The sequence below is a fragment of the Lacerta agilis genome, chromosome 17, assembly GCF_009819535.1.
Source record: "Lacerta agilis isolate rLacAgi1 chromosome 17, rLacAgi1.pri, whole genome shotgun sequence".
Classification (NCBI taxonomy): domain Eukaryota; kingdom Metazoa; phylum Chordata; class Lepidosauria; order Squamata; family Lacertidae; genus Lacerta; species Lacerta agilis.
In genome coordinates this window covers 35500451-35523582 of record NC_046328.1, presented here as the reverse complement: position 1 = coordinate 35523582, position 23132 = coordinate 35500451, and the positions used below count along the sequence as shown (strand labels likewise).

The following is a 23132-nucleotide window of genomic DNA, read 5'->3' as shown; positions in this document are numbered from 1 at the left end:
GGTAATATTTCCTTTTACCCAGCTCTTTAGGTATGAGAAAGTAAGCGGGTTGTATATTCATGCACTCAGAGAGTTCCTCCACACTCTGTTCAGGCAAAATACTTTCCACCTTCTCCTTTAGCGTGTGTCTTGTTTCCAGGGCTTCAGTTGCAGGACAGTGTAGGGATTCTCAAACAGCGTGATGTCTCCTTCAACGTCTTCTCGCTGGAAAAGCCAGAGCGAGAAACGGCAACCGTTCATGGTCCTTGTGGTTTTTCTCCTCCACAGTGTTTCCAGCCCACTTTCAGCTCCTGCATCCAACCCGGCAGTTCCTTTTCATGGATATTGGGAGGACGGCACAGATCTCGTGCACTTCTGTAGAAAATATTGAAGATCGGGCATTATCATTCAGCTGGTACAAAAGAAGAGAACACGGAATGCCGGTTTTAATCAAGAGTTGCGCTGATGCAAAACCCAGAGACAGATTTGCTTGCAAAGTTCATTCTAAGCACCGTAACGCCGTACTGGAGATCCTTAATGTGCAGAGGTCTGATTCTGGCCTCTATTTCTGTGCCAAAGGAACTCCTGATGGCTTGTATTTCAGCACTGCAACATCTTCACTGATTGTTGGAGGTAAGAAATCAGGGCTGACTGAGCTTTGCTGCTGCGTGTTCATCCCATATACTGCAGGCAAGACCCTTGCTGAATTTTAGCTCCTGCTTTGATGTAAGGAGGTGGCATCGCCCCCCCTGCCAGGCTGCAACCACATTTGGGTGGATCGACAGCTTATTGAGTTCAGTAAGTTGATGTTGCCCTGCAGAGCAAGCAAGTTTTGAAATGTTCTTCCTCTCAAGGAAACTTTTCCCAAGTTGCCTTGTGGGCTAAGACATTCCTAAGCATGCGCCACTGGAAACCCCCCCCCCACCCGTGCATTGTAAAACATCCCAGGCTGGAGGGTTTCCCGATGCGTATCCCGTATGAACCAACAATCCCAGAATAACCTGAGTCTTCTCTCCAAATGAGCATTGCATGGGACGTGTGTTTCTGGTGACTGTGATCTGTATTTTAAGTTACAGGTAGGTAGCCGTGTTGGTATGCCATAACAAAATAAAAAATAAAAATAAAATTCCTTCCCGTAGCAACTTAGAGACCAACTAAGTTTGTTCTTGGTGTGAGCTTTCGTGTGCATGCACACTTCTTCAGATACACTGAAACAGAAGCCACCAGACCCTTATAAATTTTAAGGACATTGATCTGGAGTTACTAAGCATCTTTTCTGAGAAATCTCGCACAAGCTTCCCTTGAAACCCACACCATTTCCTGGCAGAAAGCCCGACACCAGGATGAAATTCTGAAGCCTTTGTTATCCATACGTGGTCCTCCTTGCTGTACAATCTTTCTTTGTTTTCCTCATCAAACAGCTATACTCCGAGCACCTGGGTGATGCTTTTGCAGCCCTCTAACCAAGACCCAGCTTCCCAGACCAAGAACCAACTGGTTTGTGTGGTCCATGGTGTGTCCAACTTAGTCCAGGTGTCCTGGGACGTCCCGGGAGGTCTGCAGCAAGAGGGCCAGACCTTTTTGGCGAAAAACAGCAGTGGGTCGTTAACCTTCGTCAGTGTCCTTCACCTCCCCATGGAATTACAATACACTGGGGGAAACATCACCTGCGAAGTCAGGTTCAACTCTTCCAGCACCGGCGTGAAGGAAACTGCTGTGTTCAACGCAGGTGAGTGAATATTTTCATCCTGCCATAGGAATATCAGCTGGCCTTTTTCACCAGCGTCGCTTATGGAAGGTTTTGTTTCCATCGTGAGTTTTAACTGGAAAAAAAACCCCTACATTGATAATACCGCTGACTGCCCCTTTCTGGTTCTAGCGATGCCCAGAGTTTTACACCAATTGCTCAAGTGCTCAAAGGCTCTTGAAGACTCCTGCCCAAAAACGCTTGCTGTCTTTTTCCTGGCTGGTTAGTAATACACTCGGCTAGAGTCTATGTGATTTGGGCTTGTAGTTTTGTTGCTTTTTTATTTCGCACATATTGTATTTTATTGCATGACAATCTGAATCCCAAAAGATTCAAATTGGACGTGCCAAAAACCACCTGAAGGAAGCTCTGTGGAAAATAGTTTGGTTGCTCCTGTATTAGTGAAAACTACCGTGACATACAGACTGAGTTACGTTAGGAGAAATTTGCTCTAAAACGGTGCTGAATATTCATGTGGGCTTTAAGCGGGGAAAATAATTGCAATCTGATGTGGAAATATGGAGAACTGAACTTAAAAGACTGGAATTGCCATGTTGACAGTGGTGACTTGTCACAATGCCTGTGCTCTCTGTTATAAGAATTTTAAGGTCTCAAAATACAGAATAAACATTTGCAAATGCACACATATCTAAATAGATGAACCATGTGTCAGAGCAATCCTGAAGCCATTTTGACTCTCCCAAGGACCTCAAATATTCATCGGCAGTAAGGGAGGCAGATGGCGAAAGCCTTCCCATTGTTTTTTTTGCTTGCAAATCCCATCTTAAGGGCGTATTTGTGTATGAATAGGGTGAGCCTGTGACCTGGATTCAGGAACTAGAGTATTTACCCTCACAAAAGAATGGCCAGGCTGCCCGGGTAGTGCAATCAGTGACCATTATCAGGTATCCTGGCAGACAGGATTTCTGCTGTAGACCACCTCCTTCTGTGATGTACGTATGATGTTTTAGGGGGGTGGTCTTGGGCTACAGGGTGAGCAATTTCAAAAGTCTATATAGGGGCTAATGCACACCATTGTTCAGGATTCTGCTCCCTCCTGGATGTGGTGAGTGGGGGCCCTGTTGCCACAGTTCCTTGAATAAAGATCAGGCTTACTAGCCGCTTTGCTTCTCAATATACTCTGCTTGGCCTCTGTTATTTTGTCCTACCAATAGGGAACCTGCTTAAGGACTCTATATGGGCTCTGGAATACCCCATAAGGGAAAAGGAGCAGTTTTTTTCCTTATAGCATCTCCTCCTCCTGTCGGAGGCAGTATGCCTCTGAATAACACCAGTTGCCGGGAATCACAAGTAGAATCATAGAATCCTAGAGTTGGAAGAGACCACAAGGGCCATCCAGTCCAACCCCCTGCCAAGCAGGAAACACCACCAAAGCATTCCTGACAGATGGCTGTCAAGCCTCCGCTTAAAGACCTCCAAAGAAGGAGACTCCACCACACTCCTTGGCGGCAAATTCCACTGCCGAACAGCTCTCACTGTCAGGAAGTTCTTCCTAATGTTTAGGTGGAATCTTCTTTCTTATAGTTTGAATCCATTGCTCCGTGTCCGCTTCTCTGGAGCAGCAGAAAACAACCTTTCACCCTCCTCTAGGGCAAGTGCTGTTGTGCTCGGGTTCTGCTTTTGGACTTTGAGAAGAGGAGTCTAAGTGGACCTGATTCAGCTCCGAGGCTATCCTTAGGTTCTTATGGAGCCTCCAGGTCCAGGGGGCAGTCTATCTGAATTCCAAGGTTCTTAGGGGCATTTGGCCACTGTGGGAACAGAATGGTGGACTACGCTGAGCCCCTGGCCTGCTGGATCAGGCCAGGCTCTCCTGATATGCTTCTCTAGTCTTTTGCCAACAACAGCAGTTCCAGAGTAAACAAATCTTCTCTCTGTCTCTCTCTCCTTTTTACAGCTTCCTTGACAGAAGGTGACGAAAAGTGCCTAACCCACAAAGTGTCCTTGGCTATCGTAGCAGGATTGGCATCGCTGCTCATCTTCCTGAGTTTCCTTTGGGTCCGATTTGGCCTTTCCTGGCTAGGTAATATGGGGGGAAACGCACCCCAGGTCAGAGGGGGAATAACATGAACAATATCCCCTATTCAAGTAGGTAGCCGTGTTGGTCTGCCGTAGTCAAAATAAATTAAAACAGTTCTTTTAAAGAGATAGTTGAAAAGACTCTTCTTAAAAACCTAAAAACTCTCTTGAGAGCCAGTGTGGTGTAGTGGTTAAGAGCAGTAGACTTGTAATCCGGGGAACCGGGTTCGCGTCTCCGCTCCTCCACATGCAGTTGCTGGGTGACCTTGGGCTAGTCACACTTGTTTGGAGTCTCTCAGCCCCACTCACCTCACAGAGTGTTTGTTGTGGGGGAGGAAGGGAAAGGAGAATGTTAGCCGCTTTGAGACTCCTTTGGGTAGTGATAAAGCGGGATATCAAATCCAAACTCTTCTTCTTCTTCTTCTTCTTCTTCTTCTTCTTCTTCTTCTTCTTCTTCTTCTTCTTCTTCTAAGAATCAAGTCTTTGAAAAAGTTATATGATCTAAGAAAGCCTTTTAAAAAAATCCTTCTAAAAGAATTTAAAAATTATAAAGTCACACCTTAGAGACCAACCGAGTTGTTTTCGGTATAAGCCTTCGTGTGCATGCACACTTCTTCAAATACTCTGAAAACATAACCCCCATGTCAGTGTCTCCTTATGCAGAGGGCAAAAATAAAATTCTCTGCTTGAAGTGGACAAGGTAGTCTGTGCTCCCCCCGATTTATTTTATATTTTAGTTAGCAAGATTTGTACATATTGCTTAATGAGCAAAAAAGGGTTTTACACAAACGTTAAAAACAAGCAGACATACAAACTGAACAAAAAAAAAAAGGACAAAATCAGCCATTTTTCTCATCACAAAACATTGGACCAAGTCCTACTCAGAGTAGTCCCATTGAAATCAACAAACCTGATTTTAAAAATGCATATATTGGTGAAAGAAAACGTACAGAGATGCATTATGATAGGGGAGATGGTTTGCGAAGAAGTGCATATTAGTAAAAAGTGCATCACTGAAAGTGTTTACTAGGAGAAATTTGCACTAAAATACTGATGAATCTTCATGCGTTTTTTTAAATATAATTTTAAAAAATGTGAATTGCTGCAGAAATGTAGAGAACTGACTTTAATGTTGGGGAAATCAGGGACTTGGAGAGCGGAAATTCACAGATTTGCCCAGCAGGCTCAAATATGGGACGCAGGAGATGGGCAGCCCTCTTATTTATGGATTGGTGCATTTCTGATGTGTCTTATCATTCTTTTTTTGCTCCTCAAGGTTTCCACACCAAGATCTCCGAGCCTCCATCTTCAGGGACAACAGAGGTAGGAACGCTTTTAAATATATATACGGTACATATATAGGTTTTGAGATGCTGTAGGTTTTGAGACGTACAGAGTCTCAGGTGTGCAATCTGGGCACACATCTGATAGGAATGAGGGATAAAATCAGCTCAGTTTGCACGCAATCAAATCCACCCGTTTTTAATTCTTTTGAAATTTTGCACTCATCCGAATTTTGCATTGCACTCCTCCATCCAAACAGCAGTCACAAAAATAAATATATTAGGGAGAGGTGTGCCTGAAAAGGAACAAATCTGTGATTGTAATGTACAAAAATACACTATATACTTTCCAAAAACATGTGCACGAGTCTTGTCCCCGTGAGGTCTGGATGCTTCTCACATGGGATATAAAGGTGTTGAATTTAAGCCGTCAATCAACTAACAGTCCTCTCCTCCAAATTTCATAACAGGATGGGATTTGCTACGCCCAACTGGACTTCCAGGCAAAGACCCAAGATGAGAGGAAGAGAAGACCAGGAGTGCAAGGGAAGAAATCCAAAATTTTGAAGGACCTTTGAGAAGCTAGACTCTGATTTGGGAGGATGTTTTTTAAAAAAACTTTTTATGTAATGGATTTGTTGCCTCAATTGTGCAAAACATTAGTTGCTAAACTCCGATTTGAGAAGATGGTGTTTTCTTTCCACCTTAATCGTGAAAGGTTACATTGCTTGCGACAAAAAGCATTTGTGGTCTCTAACTCTGAGCCACTTCTGCTGTGCGTTTGTGGCTCCTTCACACCAGATAGGGGAATTGTACATATGGGGGCAGGGAGGTTGGTCAGGGTATTTCAACCATTCTGAGTCAGAGGGAGGTAAGACAAGTTTTGCATCGAACAAATAACACAAGAGAAGGAAGAGAAGAGTCGGGTTTGCTTAGATGGGGGAATCGCCAGCTTTCAGAATCTGACTGAATCGAGGTGGAACACATTGTAGAGTTGCCAACTCCCCGTCCCGCAAGGCTCCTCTGCCTTAAGCAGCATAGCGAGAAGCAGAAATCCCACTGGGGGTGCATTGCTGATGGCTGCATCCAAGGTCAGCGTCTGCCTTCTCCTTGTCCTGGAGCCTTGCAAGTGAAATCGTTGGCATCCCTGGGTGCAGGAGAAAATGTAGAATCATAGAATCATAGAATCATAGAGTTGGAAGAGACCACAAGGGCCATCCAGTCCAACCCCCTGCCAAGCAGGAAACACCATCAAAGCATTCCTGACAGATGGCTGTCAAGCCTCTGCTTAAAGACCTCCAAAGAAGGAGACTCCACCACACTCCTTGGCAGCAAATTCCACTGTCGAACAGCTCTCACTGTCAGGAAGTTCTTCCTCATGTTTAGGTGGAATCTTCTTTCTTGTAGTTTGAATCCATTGCCCCTTGTCCGCTTCTCTGGAGCAGCAGAAAACAACCTTTCACCCTCCTCTATATGACATCCTTTTATATATTTGAACATGGCTATCATATCACCCCTTAACCTTCTCTTCTCCAGGCTCAACATACCCAGCTCCCTAAGCCGTTCCTCATAAGGCATCGTTTCCAGGCCTTTGACCATTTTGGTTGCCCTCCTCTGGACACGTTCCAGCTTGTCAGTATCCTTCTTGAACTGAGGTGCCCAGAACTGGACACAGTATTTCAGGTGAGGTCTGACCAGAGCGGAATACAGTGGTACTATTACTTCCCTTGACCTAGATGCTATACTCCTATTGATGCACCCCAGAATTGCATTGGCTTTTTTAGCTGCTGCATCACACTGTTGACTCATGTCAAGTTGATGGTCTACCAAGAAGTCTTTAGTAGTCTTTAGCTGGACTGGTGTGAAAGCGAGCAGGATTGGTGAGCATGTAGCAGCAGACTGGCAAAAGGGGGGATTTCGGCAGGTACAGCTGTACCTGTAACAGGTGCTCATTCTGGCATCAACCCGACACATGCAATGACATTTTTTTGAGGGTTGGCGGAAAGAGACCTGCCACTCTCCATGGCAAGCCCTGTAACCAAGTGGATGGGAAACAATAAACCTTCCGAACTGGCCAGCGCTCTGTTTCTTTACCACTGTTTCGCGGTGTTTATAGGCCGACCTATCACAGGGCAGCTCCTAGCAAGAAATAAAATCGCTTAAAACTGATTGGAAAAATGAGAAACGGACAGAAATCAAAACTGACCAATCAGGCCATCCCCAGTCAACAAGACAAGTTTTTTTATTTTATTTTCTGCATTCAACATTGCCTGCAATTTTATAGATTGGAGCTTATTTGAATGCTTTTGGTATTCGTCCGGATTGCCTGCAGATTATTGCGAGTTTCCATTTTTTTATGCAAGGTGTTTGGGGAGCCATTATTACTTTTGTTGTTATTAATCATCAGTATTTTTAATTTTTTTTACCCCAACCGTTGTAAATTTTATTCCTTCTTTCCATAGTTTTTCCCAATCTTCTAGCATTATATTATATCCAAAATCTTTAGCCCAATGAATCATTACCGACTTCACCTCTTCAGGAAACAAAGAGGTGGCTCTTTGTGATCCAGCTCTGGGTGACGCTGACCGCAGGGACGTCATGGGTCCTCAGTTAGAGGCGCCTTCGGTTGCCAAGCGTCCGCTCGAGTCAATATTTCTGCCCTTGTTGGTTTTGACACCCCCGAGATCGAGTTCTTCACTTGCAAAAACAATAAAAACAGGAAGCTTCTGCAGAAGTTTGTGTGGCTTTGGCCCGGCCCCTCTTTATAGCTGCGACACTTCAGGTGTGAGAAGAATCGCCTCTCTCGCCTCCCCTCCGGCAGCCAGGCCTGGCAAGGCTCCTGATGGCCCAGCATTGTAAGCCCAGTGAGCAAATAAATTCAGCTGGGCGCCCTGAGATTAAAGCTGAAAGGCAGGGCATGGCTGGAAAGACCCCTCGGGGTTACGGATAAGAGGAAACTGCCCTTTTGGTTTCACTCCGGCTGGATCTAGACGCATCAAAGAAGCGATTCAGTTAAACGCGTTGCAGACTTTGGATGAGAAATCAGGTTGGCAAAAACGGGGCTCTACAGCGCCATCTGGTGTCACAGTGTTATAATGCATAATATGCAATGCATACAAAGCGCCTTTTGTTTGCCACTGTTGCTGAGTCCTGTGCTCGCTTTGGCTGCACATATACTAAAATTGGAATGATACAGAGAAGATTAGCAATGTAGCTGAGTTCTCTGTTTCTGGTTTTCCCAGTTATAAGGTCAGTTTTCCACATTTCAATATGTAGTGGTAGTAGTAGTAGTAGTAGTAATACATAATTACCTCATGAAAATTCATGAAATGATCTTTGCCTAAAACATTGAAAAGCAAGCACGGCCTCAGAGTTTTTTGGGGGGTGTCTTTTAAAAACATGCATCTTCAGGTTTTTGATATTGCTTTTTTCTGTAATAAAGTTCTTTAAATCTTCCCTTAAGCTTGTTAACCACACAATTGGGCACTTCCAATAGACTAGAGCAATGGAGCAAGTCCTGGGTTCCTTGCTGAAATATACTCGGAGTCAAGTGTGAATTTCATGCTCTTTATTCAGCTCATAGTAGTGAGGAATGCAGTTTCCCCAAAACGTTTGCTTTATATACACTATTTACACAATGGGCCCCACGTGATTGGCTAAATGTGGGATACTCCTGTATGCCAATCGGAGTGCGGATTCACTTCCACCTGGAGCTGGATTGGGTGGCTCCTGCAGACCAATCAGACTGCTGCAATCTCAATCCTATTGTTCTGGGACCAATCAGACTGCTGCAATCTCAATCCTATTGTTCTGGGACCAATCAGACTGCTGCAATCTCAATCCTATTGTTCTAGGACCAATCAGACTGCTGCAGTTTGGATCCTATTCCACTCAGTACATAACACTTGCCTAGGGGAGAAATCCCCGATTCTCCTGCTTCTCTCTCTTCCTCGTCCAGCTTCCAGCACAGACTGCCAAAACTACAAAGCAGACCTGGTCGTCTCAGGTGTGATAGCGCTGCTAGTGGTCCTCCTCCTCCTCCTGAGCTTCCTCTGTATTTGGCTCTGCACTACCAGGCCAGGTAATGGCATCCTCAGGGATGCACTCAGGGCATCCTGTCTCAGTATCTCTTTATTGCTTAGGGCAAAGCAGCTGGGAACCTCAGGCCTTGGCCTCCTGGGTGTCAGGGACTGGACCGTGGAGGAAGGGTGGAGAACACCCCGCTCTCCTCCTGCGCTTCCCAGAGAAGGGGGAGACAGTATAGATTTATAACCGTGGTTTGCAGATGGTCACAGTTCAGAGGCTGCAGAAGGGAGAAGCTGGGAAATATTGGGAAAGGAACAGGGAGAAGAAGAAGCACCAGGGGAGAGACAGCCGGGGCCATGGTGGGCGTTGGAAGTCCACCAGCACCTGGAAGGCAACAGATGTTCTTCATCCCCATAACATGCACAGAGCAGGTAAAGCAGCGTTTCTCAAACTTGCTGTTGCACTACAACACCCATCATCCACGACTGCTGGTCCTGCTAGCTAGGGATGATGGGAGTTGTAGTCCGACAGCAAGTTTGAGAAACGCTGAACAGTAGAGGAGATATCAGGGTCCTCCAGAGAGAGGGCAATGGCACAGGGTTGCAAAGGGTTGAACCAGGTGACCCTTGGGGTCCCTTCCAACTCTACAGCTCTATGATTCTTGGAAGCCCATTGGTCCATATAGCTCCATATTGCCCACACGGGTTGGCAGCAGCTCTGGGGGGGGGTCTCTCCCTGGAGATGCCATTGGGGAGGGAACCTAGGGCCTTTTGCATGCGAAGCAGATATTCTGAGCCACAATGTATAAGGATATTCTTGAGAATGAGGACATTCATAGAGGAAACATCAAGTTTAATGCAAGCATCAACATTTAGCAAGTGGGGAGGAAAATATATTAAACTTCTGGCATTTGATTGTCTTCCTTCTGTCTCTCCTTCTAATACACCATGCTACTTCTTTTTTTAAAACCACTTGACTGCATCGATTGGTCTGAACCAGACTTTTCATTTGTTGCAACGGACTTCTGCATAATCGGTCTAGAACGGGAAATGGAAAAGACAGAGGCCAATTAGTTTTTTTCTTTTCTTTTCTACATTTGTGAAAGCAAAGTGTCCCCGTCCCCTGTCCCACCGCTTTTCTTGGACCAATTTAACGTTTTGGTTTTTTTTAAAAGCGATCTGGTTTTCCTGTGGTTATTAGTCATTTTCACCTCGTGAGCCGCCTTACGCAATTGGAAAAGCAACTTTACAAAGTTATGACTATTGAAAAGTAATGCATTTTTATTTTTTTTTAAAAGGAGCATTTTCACTAAATCGAAAAAGGAGTTTTTTAATTCAGGGTGCTAGCCCTAAAATGTTTTTCTTTTCTCAGTTGCCCAATAGTCACTTATGCCATTTAAAGGTCCTGAATAGAATAAAATATAAAATAAAATAAAATAGGACAATGCAGGCAATTAAGAGCACATCCTTTCACAATGTCTGTTTTCAACTTATTTTTATGGTTTTTATTGTACGGCTCTATACTTTCATCGCTGTAAACCGCTTTGATATATTCTTTATGACACAGGTATTTTTTTATAAATCGATCAATAAAAACTTCACTATGCAGGGATGGTGAATTACCTGTGGGATCTCCCTCATGTGCAGTTGATTTGCTGGTGCGTCTGCATTCCCTGGGAAGAGAAAAGGGGCAAGAAGAAGAAAAGCTAACCAGAAGGGAAACCTGAGGAACAGATCCATGTGATGCTGTTCATTCCCCAAAGGCATTACCTCCAGACTGACGTTTTCTGCAGAGCAGGACCAAAGGGGGAATTAGCAGGAGGATGACTAAACAGGGTATCCCAGCCAGCAATATGTTCCTGCAGTCCTCTGCAAGAGGAGAGGTGGAAGAGAGAGGAAGAAAAAGGTGGTCAGAGACTGTGGAGGCTGGTGGACCACTCTAGGGCAGTGGGGAGAGCAAGTTAATCTAAGGAACTCTCTGCCACAGGAGGCAGGGAAGGCCACCAACTTGGAGCACTTTAAAAAAGGAGTCATTTTGGACTCACAGCTGTCCATGGAGGCACAGGTCAATCTGTGTCCAGGGCAGCTGTCTACCAGCTCCATCTGGTACGCCGGCTGAGACCCTCCCTGCCCACGGACTGTCTTGCCAGAGTGGTGCTTGCTCTGGTTATCTCCCGCTTGGACTACTGCAATGCGCTCTATGTGGGGCTACCTTTGAAGGTGACCCGGAAACTACAACTAATCCAGAATGCGGCAGCCAGACTGGTGACCGGGAGTGGCCGCCGAGACCATATAACACCTGTCCTGAAAAACCTACATTGGCTCCTAGTACGTTTCTGAGCAAAATTCAGAGTGTTGGTGCTGACCTTTAAAGCCCTAAACGGCCTTGGCTCAGTATACCTCGTCTCCACCCCCATCGTTCTGCCCAGACACTGAGGTCCAGCTCTGAGGGCCTTCTGGCGGTTCCCTCCCTGCAAGAAGTGAGGATATAGGGAACCAGGCAGAGGGCCTTCTTGGTAGTGGCGTCCGCCCTGTGGAACGCCCTCCCATCAGATGTCAAGGAAATAAACAACTATCTGACTTTTTGAAGACATCTGAAGGCAGCCCTGTTTAGGGAAGTTTTTAATGTTTGATGTTTTATTGTGTTTTTAATATTCTGTTGGGAGCCACCCAGATGGGCAGGATATGAATAATAAATGATGATGATGATGATGATGATGATGAAGAAGAAGAAGAAAGAGGACTAAGCAAATGCACAGAGGAGAGGGCTATTGATGGCTACTAGCCACAGTGGCTATGATCGGTCTGCCCAGTTGGAGGCAGCAATGCTTCTGGGTACCAGTTGCTGGAAACCACAGGAGGGGAGAGTTGTTCCTAACTACTGGTTTCCCCTTGGGCCACTGTGAGAACAGGATGCCTGAGGCAGCAGACACTTGTGATCTTAAGGAGTTGAGGGCGTCTTGTTCAATTCCCAGGCAGGACTGGGAAACGCTTGTACTTGGTACCCTGGGGAAAACCACTAGCTGAGCTACTATATGGATCTGTTTCATACCAAAGGCTAACTGCTCCGGAAGCTGGAATAGCTCAGTTGGTAGAGTATGAGGCTCTTCATCTTGGGGCTGTGGGTTCGAGCCCCACCTTGGGAGAAAAGTCCCTGCATTGCAGGGGGCTGGACTCGATGACCCTCGTGGTCCCTTCCAGCTCCATGATTCTATGCTAACACCATCTTGGTACCCAAGATTGTCCCGCAATTAGTTGCTAGTTGCTGCAGCGATGAGCTCACAAATGTTGATATCCACCTGCTTTGATATAAGCTAATTGGCTAGCTTTGAAGGTCTCCTTTTCCAGGAGCCTGGCATACTGGGCTCGGAGCCCAGAAAGGGGAGCTATCTTTCTGGGTATTTGCCACCTGTGCAATTGTGGTCAGGTGGCTGACCTATGTTACTTTGCTGTCTGAAAAGAATGGATGCACAATTGCTTGGGCCGGGCAAGCCACCTCCTTGCTGCAGAATCCGTCCCCTCCTCTGCAAAGTCTTGGAAAACTGGCAGACTGACTTGCTGTGAGTCTATACCTTTCATCAACAAAGCACGAGAACAGGTCAGTCTAATGTCTTTAGCAACCTTCTTTGGGAATCCTGAACCCCACAACTCCCACGAGCGAGCCCTCTGCTGGTGCTGACAGGATCCCAAGGGGTTAATTCGGTACAAGGCAGGTTCCTGTGTTCTTGTCAAAATCAGAACCATGAGGACTAGAATCTCGATAAACTCAGTAGGTTAGCTGGGTGATTTTAGACTCTGGAATTAAGGGTTGTGCAAGACTGACATCTTTTGATGGGTGGTTACTTCCTTCAAAATGGGGCAAGACAGCCACCTTGGGTTCGGAGACCCTCCTAGTAAGCCTGCTTGGTGGGGGCCCAGACTTCTGCAACACCCCAATAAAGTCATGTCCTGATGGCCCCACAGGAAAGGCCTGTGCCCTTGCAAATTCTCACCACTTAGGGATAGGGAGTCCATGGAAAAAGCTACAAGCTGAACCAGCTATTTGGTTACAAGGTACCTTGGGTTGTAGATGTTGCGTTCGGAGGGACCACTGCACTGATGTTTCTTCTCTCCTGGTCCGAACAAGAATAAGCCATCCCTTGGCTCCATCTCTCTGGAGGAATCAGCTTCAGGCTCCAAACAGTGAAGACTCCTTCCCCATCGATCACGTCACCATCCTTCTGGTCCCGAGAGGTTTCCCCACCAATATCCCAGGAGAAAGTATCCCCATCAGGGTTTGCGTCAATCAGGAGGCAGAGGAGGGGAACGCGGTGGGAGAGCTCCGTGTCTTCTGCAGCGGAAGGAGCAAGGAGGGAAAGTCTTGGCCCAGAAGATCCTAGGAGAGAAGTAGAATCGCATGAGAATGGCTCATCAGATCTTTATTTTAATCCCTCTCGTAGGTTTCATGGGGGAGGGGGTAAACATGGCTCCTCAACAAACTAGGCCCAATAAACAGCCATCCCAACGACAGTTGCAGTAGTTAGAGTGTTGGACTAGGGCCTAGAAGAGACCTGGGTTCAAAGCCCCATTCTGGAAGCTCAGATAAAATACAAAACCGTGTATATCTCTGGATAGAAATGTAATTATAGAACTAAACTGACTATATCATCATACAAAAAGTATATATAGATATTTCCTCAGAGGCAAAGCCTATATATGCTTTCAAACATCAAAGTGCTGATTCAAAGTGCAATATACAAAGTGCAATATGATGTTAAATATGGTTATGCAAAAGTCTATAAGACGTATGGGTCTATCTTCCCAATGTTGGAGAAGGTTATACAAAGTCATTCAGACGTGTGGGTATGTCCTCCCGACGGGTGGCCAGCTTCAGATCTTCCCGTTTCACCAGCAGTTTCGTCAAGGTCTGGACTTTATCATCAAATCAGAACTAGGTTATTAAACACAGCTAAGCTATTCCAAGTGACTCAGACTCCCATCATTCCAATATAGCTAAACTTTTCCATTCAGGAAGCTGGCTTGGGGCCTGTCTCAGCCTAGCCTACCTGGAGTTCCTTGGAGAAAAAAGTGGGGTGTAAATCCAATAATAAAAAAGCAAATGCTACAGACCCTAATCTAAATCTAAGCCACAGTTGCTTAAGCCTAGACCTACCAATATCTACTAGTAGTACAGTTGTACCTTGGTTTTCGAACAGCTTAGTTCTCGAACGTTTTGGCTCCCGAACGCCGTAAACTCGGAAGTGACCGTTCCAGTTTTCAAACGTTCTTTGGAACCCGGCCGTCCGGCGGGGGTTCCGCGGCTTCCGATTGGCTGCAGGAGTTTCCTGCAGCCAATCAGAAGCTGCGCTTTGGTTTCGGAACGTTTCTGCAGTTGAATGGACTTCCGGAACGGATTCCATTCAAATTCCAAGCTACGGCTGCATTAGTAATTAATAGTAATATTAATACATTTATTTCTTGCCCTGCACCAGCAGGTCCCAGAATGGAGATAACAATTTGCTAGAGTGAGGGATAGGTACCCTCAGATGGCAAATATTGGGACGGGGGTGGGGGAACCCTTCCCTGCCATCCCCTCACCCCATCTCCTAAGGCAGACTGTCCTGCACACAGGGGGACAGGCAGTTCGTGGTCCCAATGTCAACCCAGTTGGATTCTGTATGTGGAAGGAGAAGGTGCCATCTTGTTTTCTTGCCTCAGGTGGCCATGAAAACAGGCGAAATGAGAATGGGAGCTTCACACTGGCTCCAAGTGGTATCAGACCAGATTCCCTTCAGGATCTATTTCAGAGGATCCGCTGAGACGTCCACCTGCAATATCAATTGTGGGTGGCCCCCACAACTGTGGAAGTCAGCTCCAACTGAGACCAGGCACAAGCCTCCTCTCTAGCAAAGTTTAAGCGGGCCTAGAAGACTTGTCTGTTCGAAGGGCATTCACTTTGGCCCGATGTCAGGCATTACCCTCAGCAATGCAAGAAGGCCATTATGAGAAGATACCCCATGAAGAAAGGAAATGCCCTTGTGGTGCGGGGCAGCGGGAAACATTAGAACATGTCTTCTTCTACTGCAAGTATTATACGGACGTCCGAGCAAGGTTTATCCAACCCATTTTAGATAAGTTTCCTGGGCTTTCAGAACAACATAATATCTCATTGCTATTACAGGATGAAAGCCCAGAAATCACTTACGCTGCCGCCAGATTCTGTGCAGCCTTGATAGATATACGTTAAAGGTGGTCTGTGATGTAAATCAACTTTAAATAGTGGCCTAAAATATTGTTGGATCTATATTTTAGTAGCCTATCTCACAGAACCGATACCTGAGTCTAAATTTTATTAGTTATATCTATGTTTAATCAATGATTTTAAGGACATGGTTTAAGTCGGGCTGGATATGTTGAATATGCCCTCATCATGTAATGAGTACCCATTTAAACACATATTTTTTACATTGTTTTTACATTGTTCTTATAAATGCAAATATCTTGTTTTATGCTGGTCTGTGACCGAATAAAGTACATTCATTCATTCAGACTTATCTGTTTTTCTACTGGGCTGTGGGGGCTAAACGGGACTTTCAAACCGGATGCTGTGTTTGTAAGGAGTTATTTCCTTTATTTTATTGCACAATGCGTCCCCTTCAAGTGCCACACGTTTGTGTGGTTCTACGGAGATAGAGGCCAGTGGGGAAAAAGCCCCTCGCAAAGTCAAGCACAGCCACTTTTACTTTCGAGAGAGGAAACCAGTCACAATGGAGGGGGTCTGTTGAAAGGAAGTTGAAAGGGCGAGTCACTTAAGACGAGATCGCTTCTGGCTGCTCACCAGGATCACAAAATGAGATCAAACAAACACTCCGCAGATCAAGAAAGCATAAATCTTCTGCCACTGTTTTGAATGTTTGGGGGAACCCAGGCGTATGGCAAACCATTTTGGAAGTGGGGGTTTGTTTGTTTTTTGGCCGGAGTTTGTGAAAAGATTGCTCAGAAAGTGGTTTTGAAGCTCAACAACCTTGCGAAAGGAAAGGTCAACAACTCTTGCGTCCGGATTTTCACCTCCTCTCTTCGACCCTCTCTTCACCCTCCACTCAGCAAGAGGTGTCATCGCAGTTCAATGACACATTTCAGCCAGGCAAAAGCATTGAAAGCATGGTGTGACCCAGACACAGTGAGGGGTGTTGACCTGAAGGGGGCAGGGCACGGCCGATGTGGGAACATGGCCTGTGGGGGTCTCCCCAGGCCCTGAGAGTGAGGACCCCGGGCCTGACGTTTTCCATCCCTGCCAGAGAAGATGCCAGCGTGGTTAAACAGCCGTGTCACGAAAGCTTAAAAAAGAAAAATGCAAGAGAGCTTGTTTAAAGAAGTGGAAGCTTCGTCCAGACATGGATTGGAGAGAGACCCACAAAGCAAAATGAACAGAAGATAAGTTTTGGGGAGCAGATTGCTCAACAGATTAGGACAAACAGATGAAAATGTCTTTGAATATATCAGCAGCAGGAAACCAGGCAGGCAGGCAGGTGCAGCAGATAACAAAGCTGTGAAAGGATTAACTAAAAGGTGTTAGGGAGATTGCAGAGAAACTCAATTATTTCCTTGGTCTTCACTTGAGGAGATACTGGATTTGTGTGCTGTTGTTCGAAACTTTCTAGGGGCCTATGGCAGGTTTGCGAGTGGACCGGGTGTATATTAAATAAACAGGAAGAGTATTTGACATCTGCTGAGCCACTCACCTAAGACGATCAGCCTCATCCCACTCAGGAAGGTGATTTTTTGAGCCATAGCACCTCCAGCACAGTAATACACCCCGGAATCTCTTCCCTGGACGTTGTGTCGGGTCAGATTCACTTGGCTTGGGGTTTTTGCTCCTGGTTTTGGATTGGTGTAAATCTCTGCAATCTTTTGCAGTCTCCCTTCATGTTCCTCTTTGTACCAGTTCACTCTCAACAAAAAAGCTCCTTCTGGAATGTTGCAGCTGATGTTGACAGTGGCTCCAGGAGATGCTGAAATCCTTGCCAGCGTCTGCGGGATTTCGGTGATCCCCCGTGATCCGGCAGCTGCAGCAGGGAAGCAAAGGGATGTGTGGTGGGTCCTATTTGGTTGGTCCCGCTAAATTGAAAACCAAGATGACCACCCCCTGACTTTAAAACCTTTTTTAAAAAATAGGGTGCGTATGACAGGCCTGTTTGCAGCTTCCCCCTTTACCTGCCCCTGTCTGGATTGTCATTTGATGGGGGGTAAGATACGGAAGGATTACTAAACCTCAAGAAAAGGATGCACACACAAAAATTGATTTCCTTCAGACGTGTTGAATTTTTCAACTTCTAATAATAATAATAATAATAATAATAATAATAATAATAATAATAATTTGTACCCCGCCCATCTGACTGGGCCTCCCCAGCCACTCTGAGCGGCTTCCAACACAATATTAAAATACAACAATTCATCATTAAAAGCTTCCAAAAATGAGGGGTACTGAAAAGTTGTAGCATAACTTGAGAATTCAAAAGATATTTAGGTTAAATTAATATAATTTAGCTTTGCTTGGTAAGTAAAATAATTGCCAAGCACTTGCAGTTTTATTTATTATTATTAATTATTATTTGCTGCTGCTGTTAATTCAGCATCACCTGACATTTTCAGAAGAATTTTTTTTTAAGTATTTGGTTTTCTGAGTACAGGTAGGTAGCCGTGTTGGTCTGCCATAGTCGAAACGAAATTAAAAAATTCCTTCCAGTAGCACCTTAGAGACCAACTAAGTTTGTTCTTGGTATGAGCTTTCGTGTGCATGCAGACAATTTGGTTTTCTGAAAGCAGTTTATGTGCTTCTTCGTCAAACGTAGCCTTACCAAGCTAAATGTTGTCCGGTCACAAAAATAATGGCAGATTTGAATTCCCCACACACCAAAACATAGTTTAAAAACCCCTCACTGAAGAAATTTGCAAAAATTAAGTTTTACACTGTAAAATGAGATGCCCTGCGAGTGTCACCAAGCATCACAAATTTTACGTTAAACAATTAACAACTAATTCTAAGCAGATTTATTGTGGGGAGCAATTGTCCTGCCAAACAAGTGTGCTTAAGAAACTTTATTTACTGAGAGCTGCAAAAAGAAAATCAACCTCCTTTTTGCTCCTTTGGGAAGGAGACATGTCAATCAAGTTCCTAAACCAGTTTCCAAATAAGAAACCTGGCTTCAAATATTTATTCAATGTGTGCAGAGATAAATATACTTTACTGAAACTGAATCAGTAGATTGTACTATATAGAAGCTGTGAGAGCTGGACCATAAAGAAGGCTGGTTGGCGAAGAATTGATGCTTTTGAATTCTGGTGCTGGAGGAGACTCTTGAGAGTCCCATGGACTGCAAAAAGATCAAACCTATCCATTCTGAAGGAAATCAGCCCTGAGTGCTCACTGGAAGGACAGATCCTGAAGCTGAGGCTCCAGTACTTTGGCCACCTCAGGAGAAGAGAAGACTCCCTGGAAAAGACCCTGATGTTGGGAAAGATGGAGGGCACAAGGAGAAGGGGATGACAGAGGATGAGATGGTTGGACAGTGTTCTCGAAGCTACTAACATGAGTTTGGCCAAACTGCGAGAGGCAGTGAAGGATAGGCGTGCCTGGCGTGCTCTGGTCCATGGGTTCACGAAGAGTTGGACACGACTGAACAACTGAACAACAACAACAACTATATAGAATTAAAGATGTTTCTTTTTGCCAACTTAGAAGAAATGACATCATGAAATATAAGATACACTCATCTTTTAATTGAAGCGCATCTTGCTATTTGTCAAGACTCTGCTGAAGATTTGGGGTGGGAGAGAAGTTTGTTCAGCTTTCCTTTTAATGGGAACCAACCTAATTTGTGATTCCTGAAAACATAAGCAGATCGAAACACAGCATTCCTACAAAATTCACACTACTCTGAATATTTCATGGTAGTTCTCCAACCCAAAAGTGTGCAGCTATAAGTGAAAACAATGCAAAAACAAAGCTACATTATGTTATGGGAAATTGCTTGCAAAAATGCACGTATTTTGCAAAACTGTTCACAAATATGCATGCGTTATACAAAGAGGTATATATTATGGGAAATGCTTCTGAAAATGGATGAATATTTCAATACAGCCTTTTAACGAACATTTGCAAATTGAGTTACAGGTGGGTAGCCGTGTTGGTCTGCCATAGTCAAAACAAAAGAAAATAAAAAATTATTTCCAGTAGCACCTTAGAGACCAACTAAGTTTGTTCTTGGTATGAGCTTTCATGTGCATGCACACTTCTTCAGATACCTGAAGAAGTGTATCTGAAGAAGTGTGCATGCACACAAATGCTCAAAGCAAGAACAAACTTAGTTGGTCTCTAAGGTGCTACTGGAAACAATTTTTTATTTTATTTTTATTTGCAAATTGATGCAGAGAAGTGGCGGAAAGCAGGTTTTTTTTGGGAAGGGATGACAAACTGAAAGAAGGCAAAAGTGAACAGTTTCTCCATCGCTGGTAAAGACGGGTAATAATTTTACTCATGTTTTTATTTTAAAAAAATCCATGCACGCTACAATCCTATAAATATTTACTCAGAAATAAGTCTCACCGTGTTCAATGCTGCTTACTTCATGGGAAGGGATCTTAGGACTGCAGTCTTAAAAGCAGAACCAACATATAAAATCCATCAAAACCTGATCTCACCATGAATCGTTAAACCGATCATGTTCCAGAGATACTTACTGTGTAGAGAAAGTAGCATGATCCCAAGAAAAGATACAAACATTTCCTGGTTCTGTGCAGTCCTTCGTTGGGCGAGGGTGAAACGTTGTGATTGTGCGACAAATTCTGTGGGAGCGAAGCAGGTGAAATCCAGAGAAGATTGTTGGAATCGGATGCTAGATTGTTTTTCTCCTCAACCACGAAGGCAGGAAGATGTTGATTAGGCACTCTGCTCTCCAGTGCAGCAAACCCAAACCTTCCCCCAATTTTTATCCAAAAAATATATATATTTATGAAATAGAAAACTATTTGGTGCTCCCAAATACCTGCCAATCTGTGCTGCAGAGGCAACCCAAATCTGCCTAATAATAGGGCCGGCTTTTAATGGCAGGAGAGATCTTCAGATATGCATGGGACAAAACCTAAGCTCTGGGATTCAAAAATGAGGTGCAGGTTCAGTGGTGGTTCTGTTGAATTCAGGTGGCTGATTCCCCCTCGGTGTCTGCCTGGGAGGCCCCTCCTCGGTAACCTTTCTCAGTGGCTGCATCCCCACCTTGAACCGCCCACAGGGAGGTGCTCCTTTGCAAAAAAAAGCTGGGGCCACACGAATAGAGCTCTTCCTTGAAGCTGCAGATCAGATGCAGGTTGGGGGTCAGGGAGGGGGGTGCTTTTAGGGGCGGGGGGGGGGGAGCGCTACAGCGAGGATGGGTCCAGCTGCACAATCATTCACCAGAAGCAACAAAGAGAATGTACACAGCCGAGAGAGTTTGCAAGAGGATGGTACATTTCTGAGAAAGTGGAAGTTGCTTTTTACGTCTTTGGAAATTAAAACGTTTGAGATTTTCTAGATGATGCATACCATGATTGCAAACCATATATCTTGAATTTGTTTTGATTTTACATTTCACATATTATTTGCTTCAATGGTTCTTATTTCACTTATGTGGCATTATTGTTGTTGTTAATAATAATAATAATAATAATAATAATAATAATAATAATAACAATTTTTATTATTTGTATGCTGTCCTTCTGACTGGGTTGCCTAAGTACATTACTTAAAAGGTGAAATTGCTATTAGAAGTAGCGTTTAGCTTTTAATCTGGAATTGGTCATGTACGTATATTTAACTCCGGGTTCTTTTCTGCTGGGATATATAAATTGCTTAGTGGTTTGTGTTGAAATACGAGGAAACATGTAAGTTGAATTAAGGGAGTAAATGAAAGAAAAGCGGAGTATCGTATTTATTTTATTTCTACCAAGCTTTCATAGCCTGACTTTCTGAGCACAGGACAAAATAAATACGTAAAACAGCCATACAAAATTGAAACGGAATCGTGTAAGATCACAAAAATATTGTTGTTGTTCTTGCTGTTGTTTTCATTGTTGCAATAATACCCACCCAGAAAGCCCGAACAGATAAAACAGTCTCTAACTACCATTGAAATATCACCTCTCAGTGTTCTCTTCTCCATGCCCCCCTCTGCACATGTTCCAGCTTGTCAACGTCCTTCTTAAATTGAGGTGCCCAGAACTGGACACAGTATTCCAAGTGTGGCCTGACCAAGGCAGAATAGAGTGGTACTATTACTTCCCTTGATCTGGACACTATACTTCTGTTATTAAATACTATTAAATACCGTTAAACTCTCTCAACCGTTCCTCACAGGACTTGTTTTCCAAAACCCTATGTTGTGATCTTTAACTGCCACTTTGACTATTCTGTTATGTTAGTTTTGTGGATATTCCCGGATTCACTTCCATTCAGGTCCCAATTAAAGGCAAAGTTATCCAATTTCGCATTTCCCGCAATGGTACGTGAACCGAACACAAGACCTTTTCTGCCGTTCACACTTCTCTGAATTTTGCAGTGCAAAATTCTCTCACCAAGTAACATGTACAAAAATGCAAATAATCCGAGGTAAAGTTTGCATAAAAGCACATATAGTCATGAAAATAACATTAACAACACATTATATCAGGAAGTAACAGCTTTGCAAGTAGGAGAAATTTGCACCCAAGTGCTGATTAATTTGCAGTGACCTTTTAAAAATAAAATAAAAATAAAATTGCAAACTGATTTGGTAATGTGGAGAACTGAACATGTGGGTCCTGCTTTCGGGGTTCCCCTTAGGGCATCTGGTTGGCCACTGTGAGAACAGGATGCTGGGCTAGACGGGATCCCCTTTGGCCTGATCCGGCACCCAGGCTCTTCTGATGTTCCTATGGAGCCTCCAGGCCCAGAGACAGTCTATCTGGATTCCTAGGTTCTTTGGGGCCTTTGGCCCCTGTCAGGGCCAGATTTAGGTTTGATGAGGCCCTAAGCTACTGAAGGTAATGGGGCCCCTTACATGTCCAGCTGTCCTTTGTCAACAACAAAATGTCACTGTTTTTGGTGTTGAATATAGGCTATATGGCAGGGACATCCAACTCCCAAGAGACTGCAATCTACTCCCAGGAAAAGAAAATAGCAATGATCTACCCATTGGGGGGGGGGGAGCAGGTCAATGTTATTTACCTTTTTTTGGGGGGGGAATTTGCAGTCCTAATTGGCAACGCTGAAAAACACTCACAAAAAACAGAGCTGGGCAGTGATAACCCCGTCTTCATTTTAGCAATCCTGCGCGAATGAATGACACAGCGAGGGGGCGGGGCCGGAAATGAGCAAATGATCGACCAATATCACCCAGGGATCGACCTGTCGATGGCGGCCGGCCGGTTGGACATCCCTGCTATAGCTTCATTTATGGACCTAATAGGTATGTAAAGCCATTTGCACATAACAAACAGGAGCCTATACAACACATAACACTGTTGCTGTATGTAGGTTTTATTCTATTTGTTTTGAGCTTATATTTTGGAAATGTACATCCAGTTATTTTTTCCTTTAATTTTTTTTGGGGGCCCCACTTGGGGCCCTAAGCTATAGCTTGTTTAGCTTATACGTAAATCCGCCACTGACTGGCCCCTGTGGGAAAAGGATGCTGGACTAGAAGGACTCCCCTTGAACTTATTACGTCAAACTTAAGATCGGCAAAACGTGAACCTGAGTGAACCTGAAACTGAGATATTCCCCCATCCTTATCATTCGCTCTGTGAATGAGCCTGAGATAAATGCTGTTTCTCTTCCCGACAGCAGTATGTACCAGCTGGTGACACATACTGTCACCACTAAATGCGGGAATGTTACCATTCTTACAAAAGAATGCAAATTTATTAAATAAGGATAAAATAAAAAAACCAGAAGAGAAGGGGAGAGAAAAGCAATCTTTGGTATCTCTTCACCCTGGACATTTCCACCCCAGAGATGGCAACTAAGAACCTGAACCTGGCTGCTTCTTTCCTCCTCCCTCCCAATCC

The 23132-nt window shown here is 44.5% G+C and overlaps 1 protein-coding gene across 1 annotated transcript; it reads left to right on the top strand.

The window, feature by feature from the left end:
* Nucleotides 1–416: 416 nt before the first annotated feature.
* On the top strand, nucleotides 417–5624 carry LOC117039180. Its single transcript, XM_033136249.1, has 5 exons — nucleotides 417–612; nucleotides 1337–1708; nucleotides 3642–3767; nucleotides 5040–5086; nucleotides 5517–5624. Exons 1-5 carry the CDS (start codon nucleotides 417–419, stop codon nucleotides 5622–5624), a joined length of 849 nt encoding a protein of 282 aa, XP_032992140.1.
* The last annotated feature ends 17508 nt before the right edge of the window (nucleotides 5625–23132 follow it).

What these genes read in the sequence shown, in the direction of transcription:
- LOC117039180 (XM_033136249.1), top strand. Translation starts at nt 417, where the DNA reads ATGCCGGTTTTAATCAAGAGTTGCGCTGATGCAAAACCCAGAGACAGA. An exon ending in ATCTTCACTGATTGTTGGAG is followed by an intron (nt 613 to 1,336) that starts GTAAGAAATCAG and finishes GAAATTCTGAAG; the next exon opens with CCTTTGTTATCCATACGTGG. An exon ending in ATTTGGCCTTTCCTGGCTAG is followed by an intron (nt 3,768 to 5,039) that starts GTAATATGGGGG and finishes TTGCTCCTCAAG; the next exon opens with GTTTCCACACCAAGATCTCC.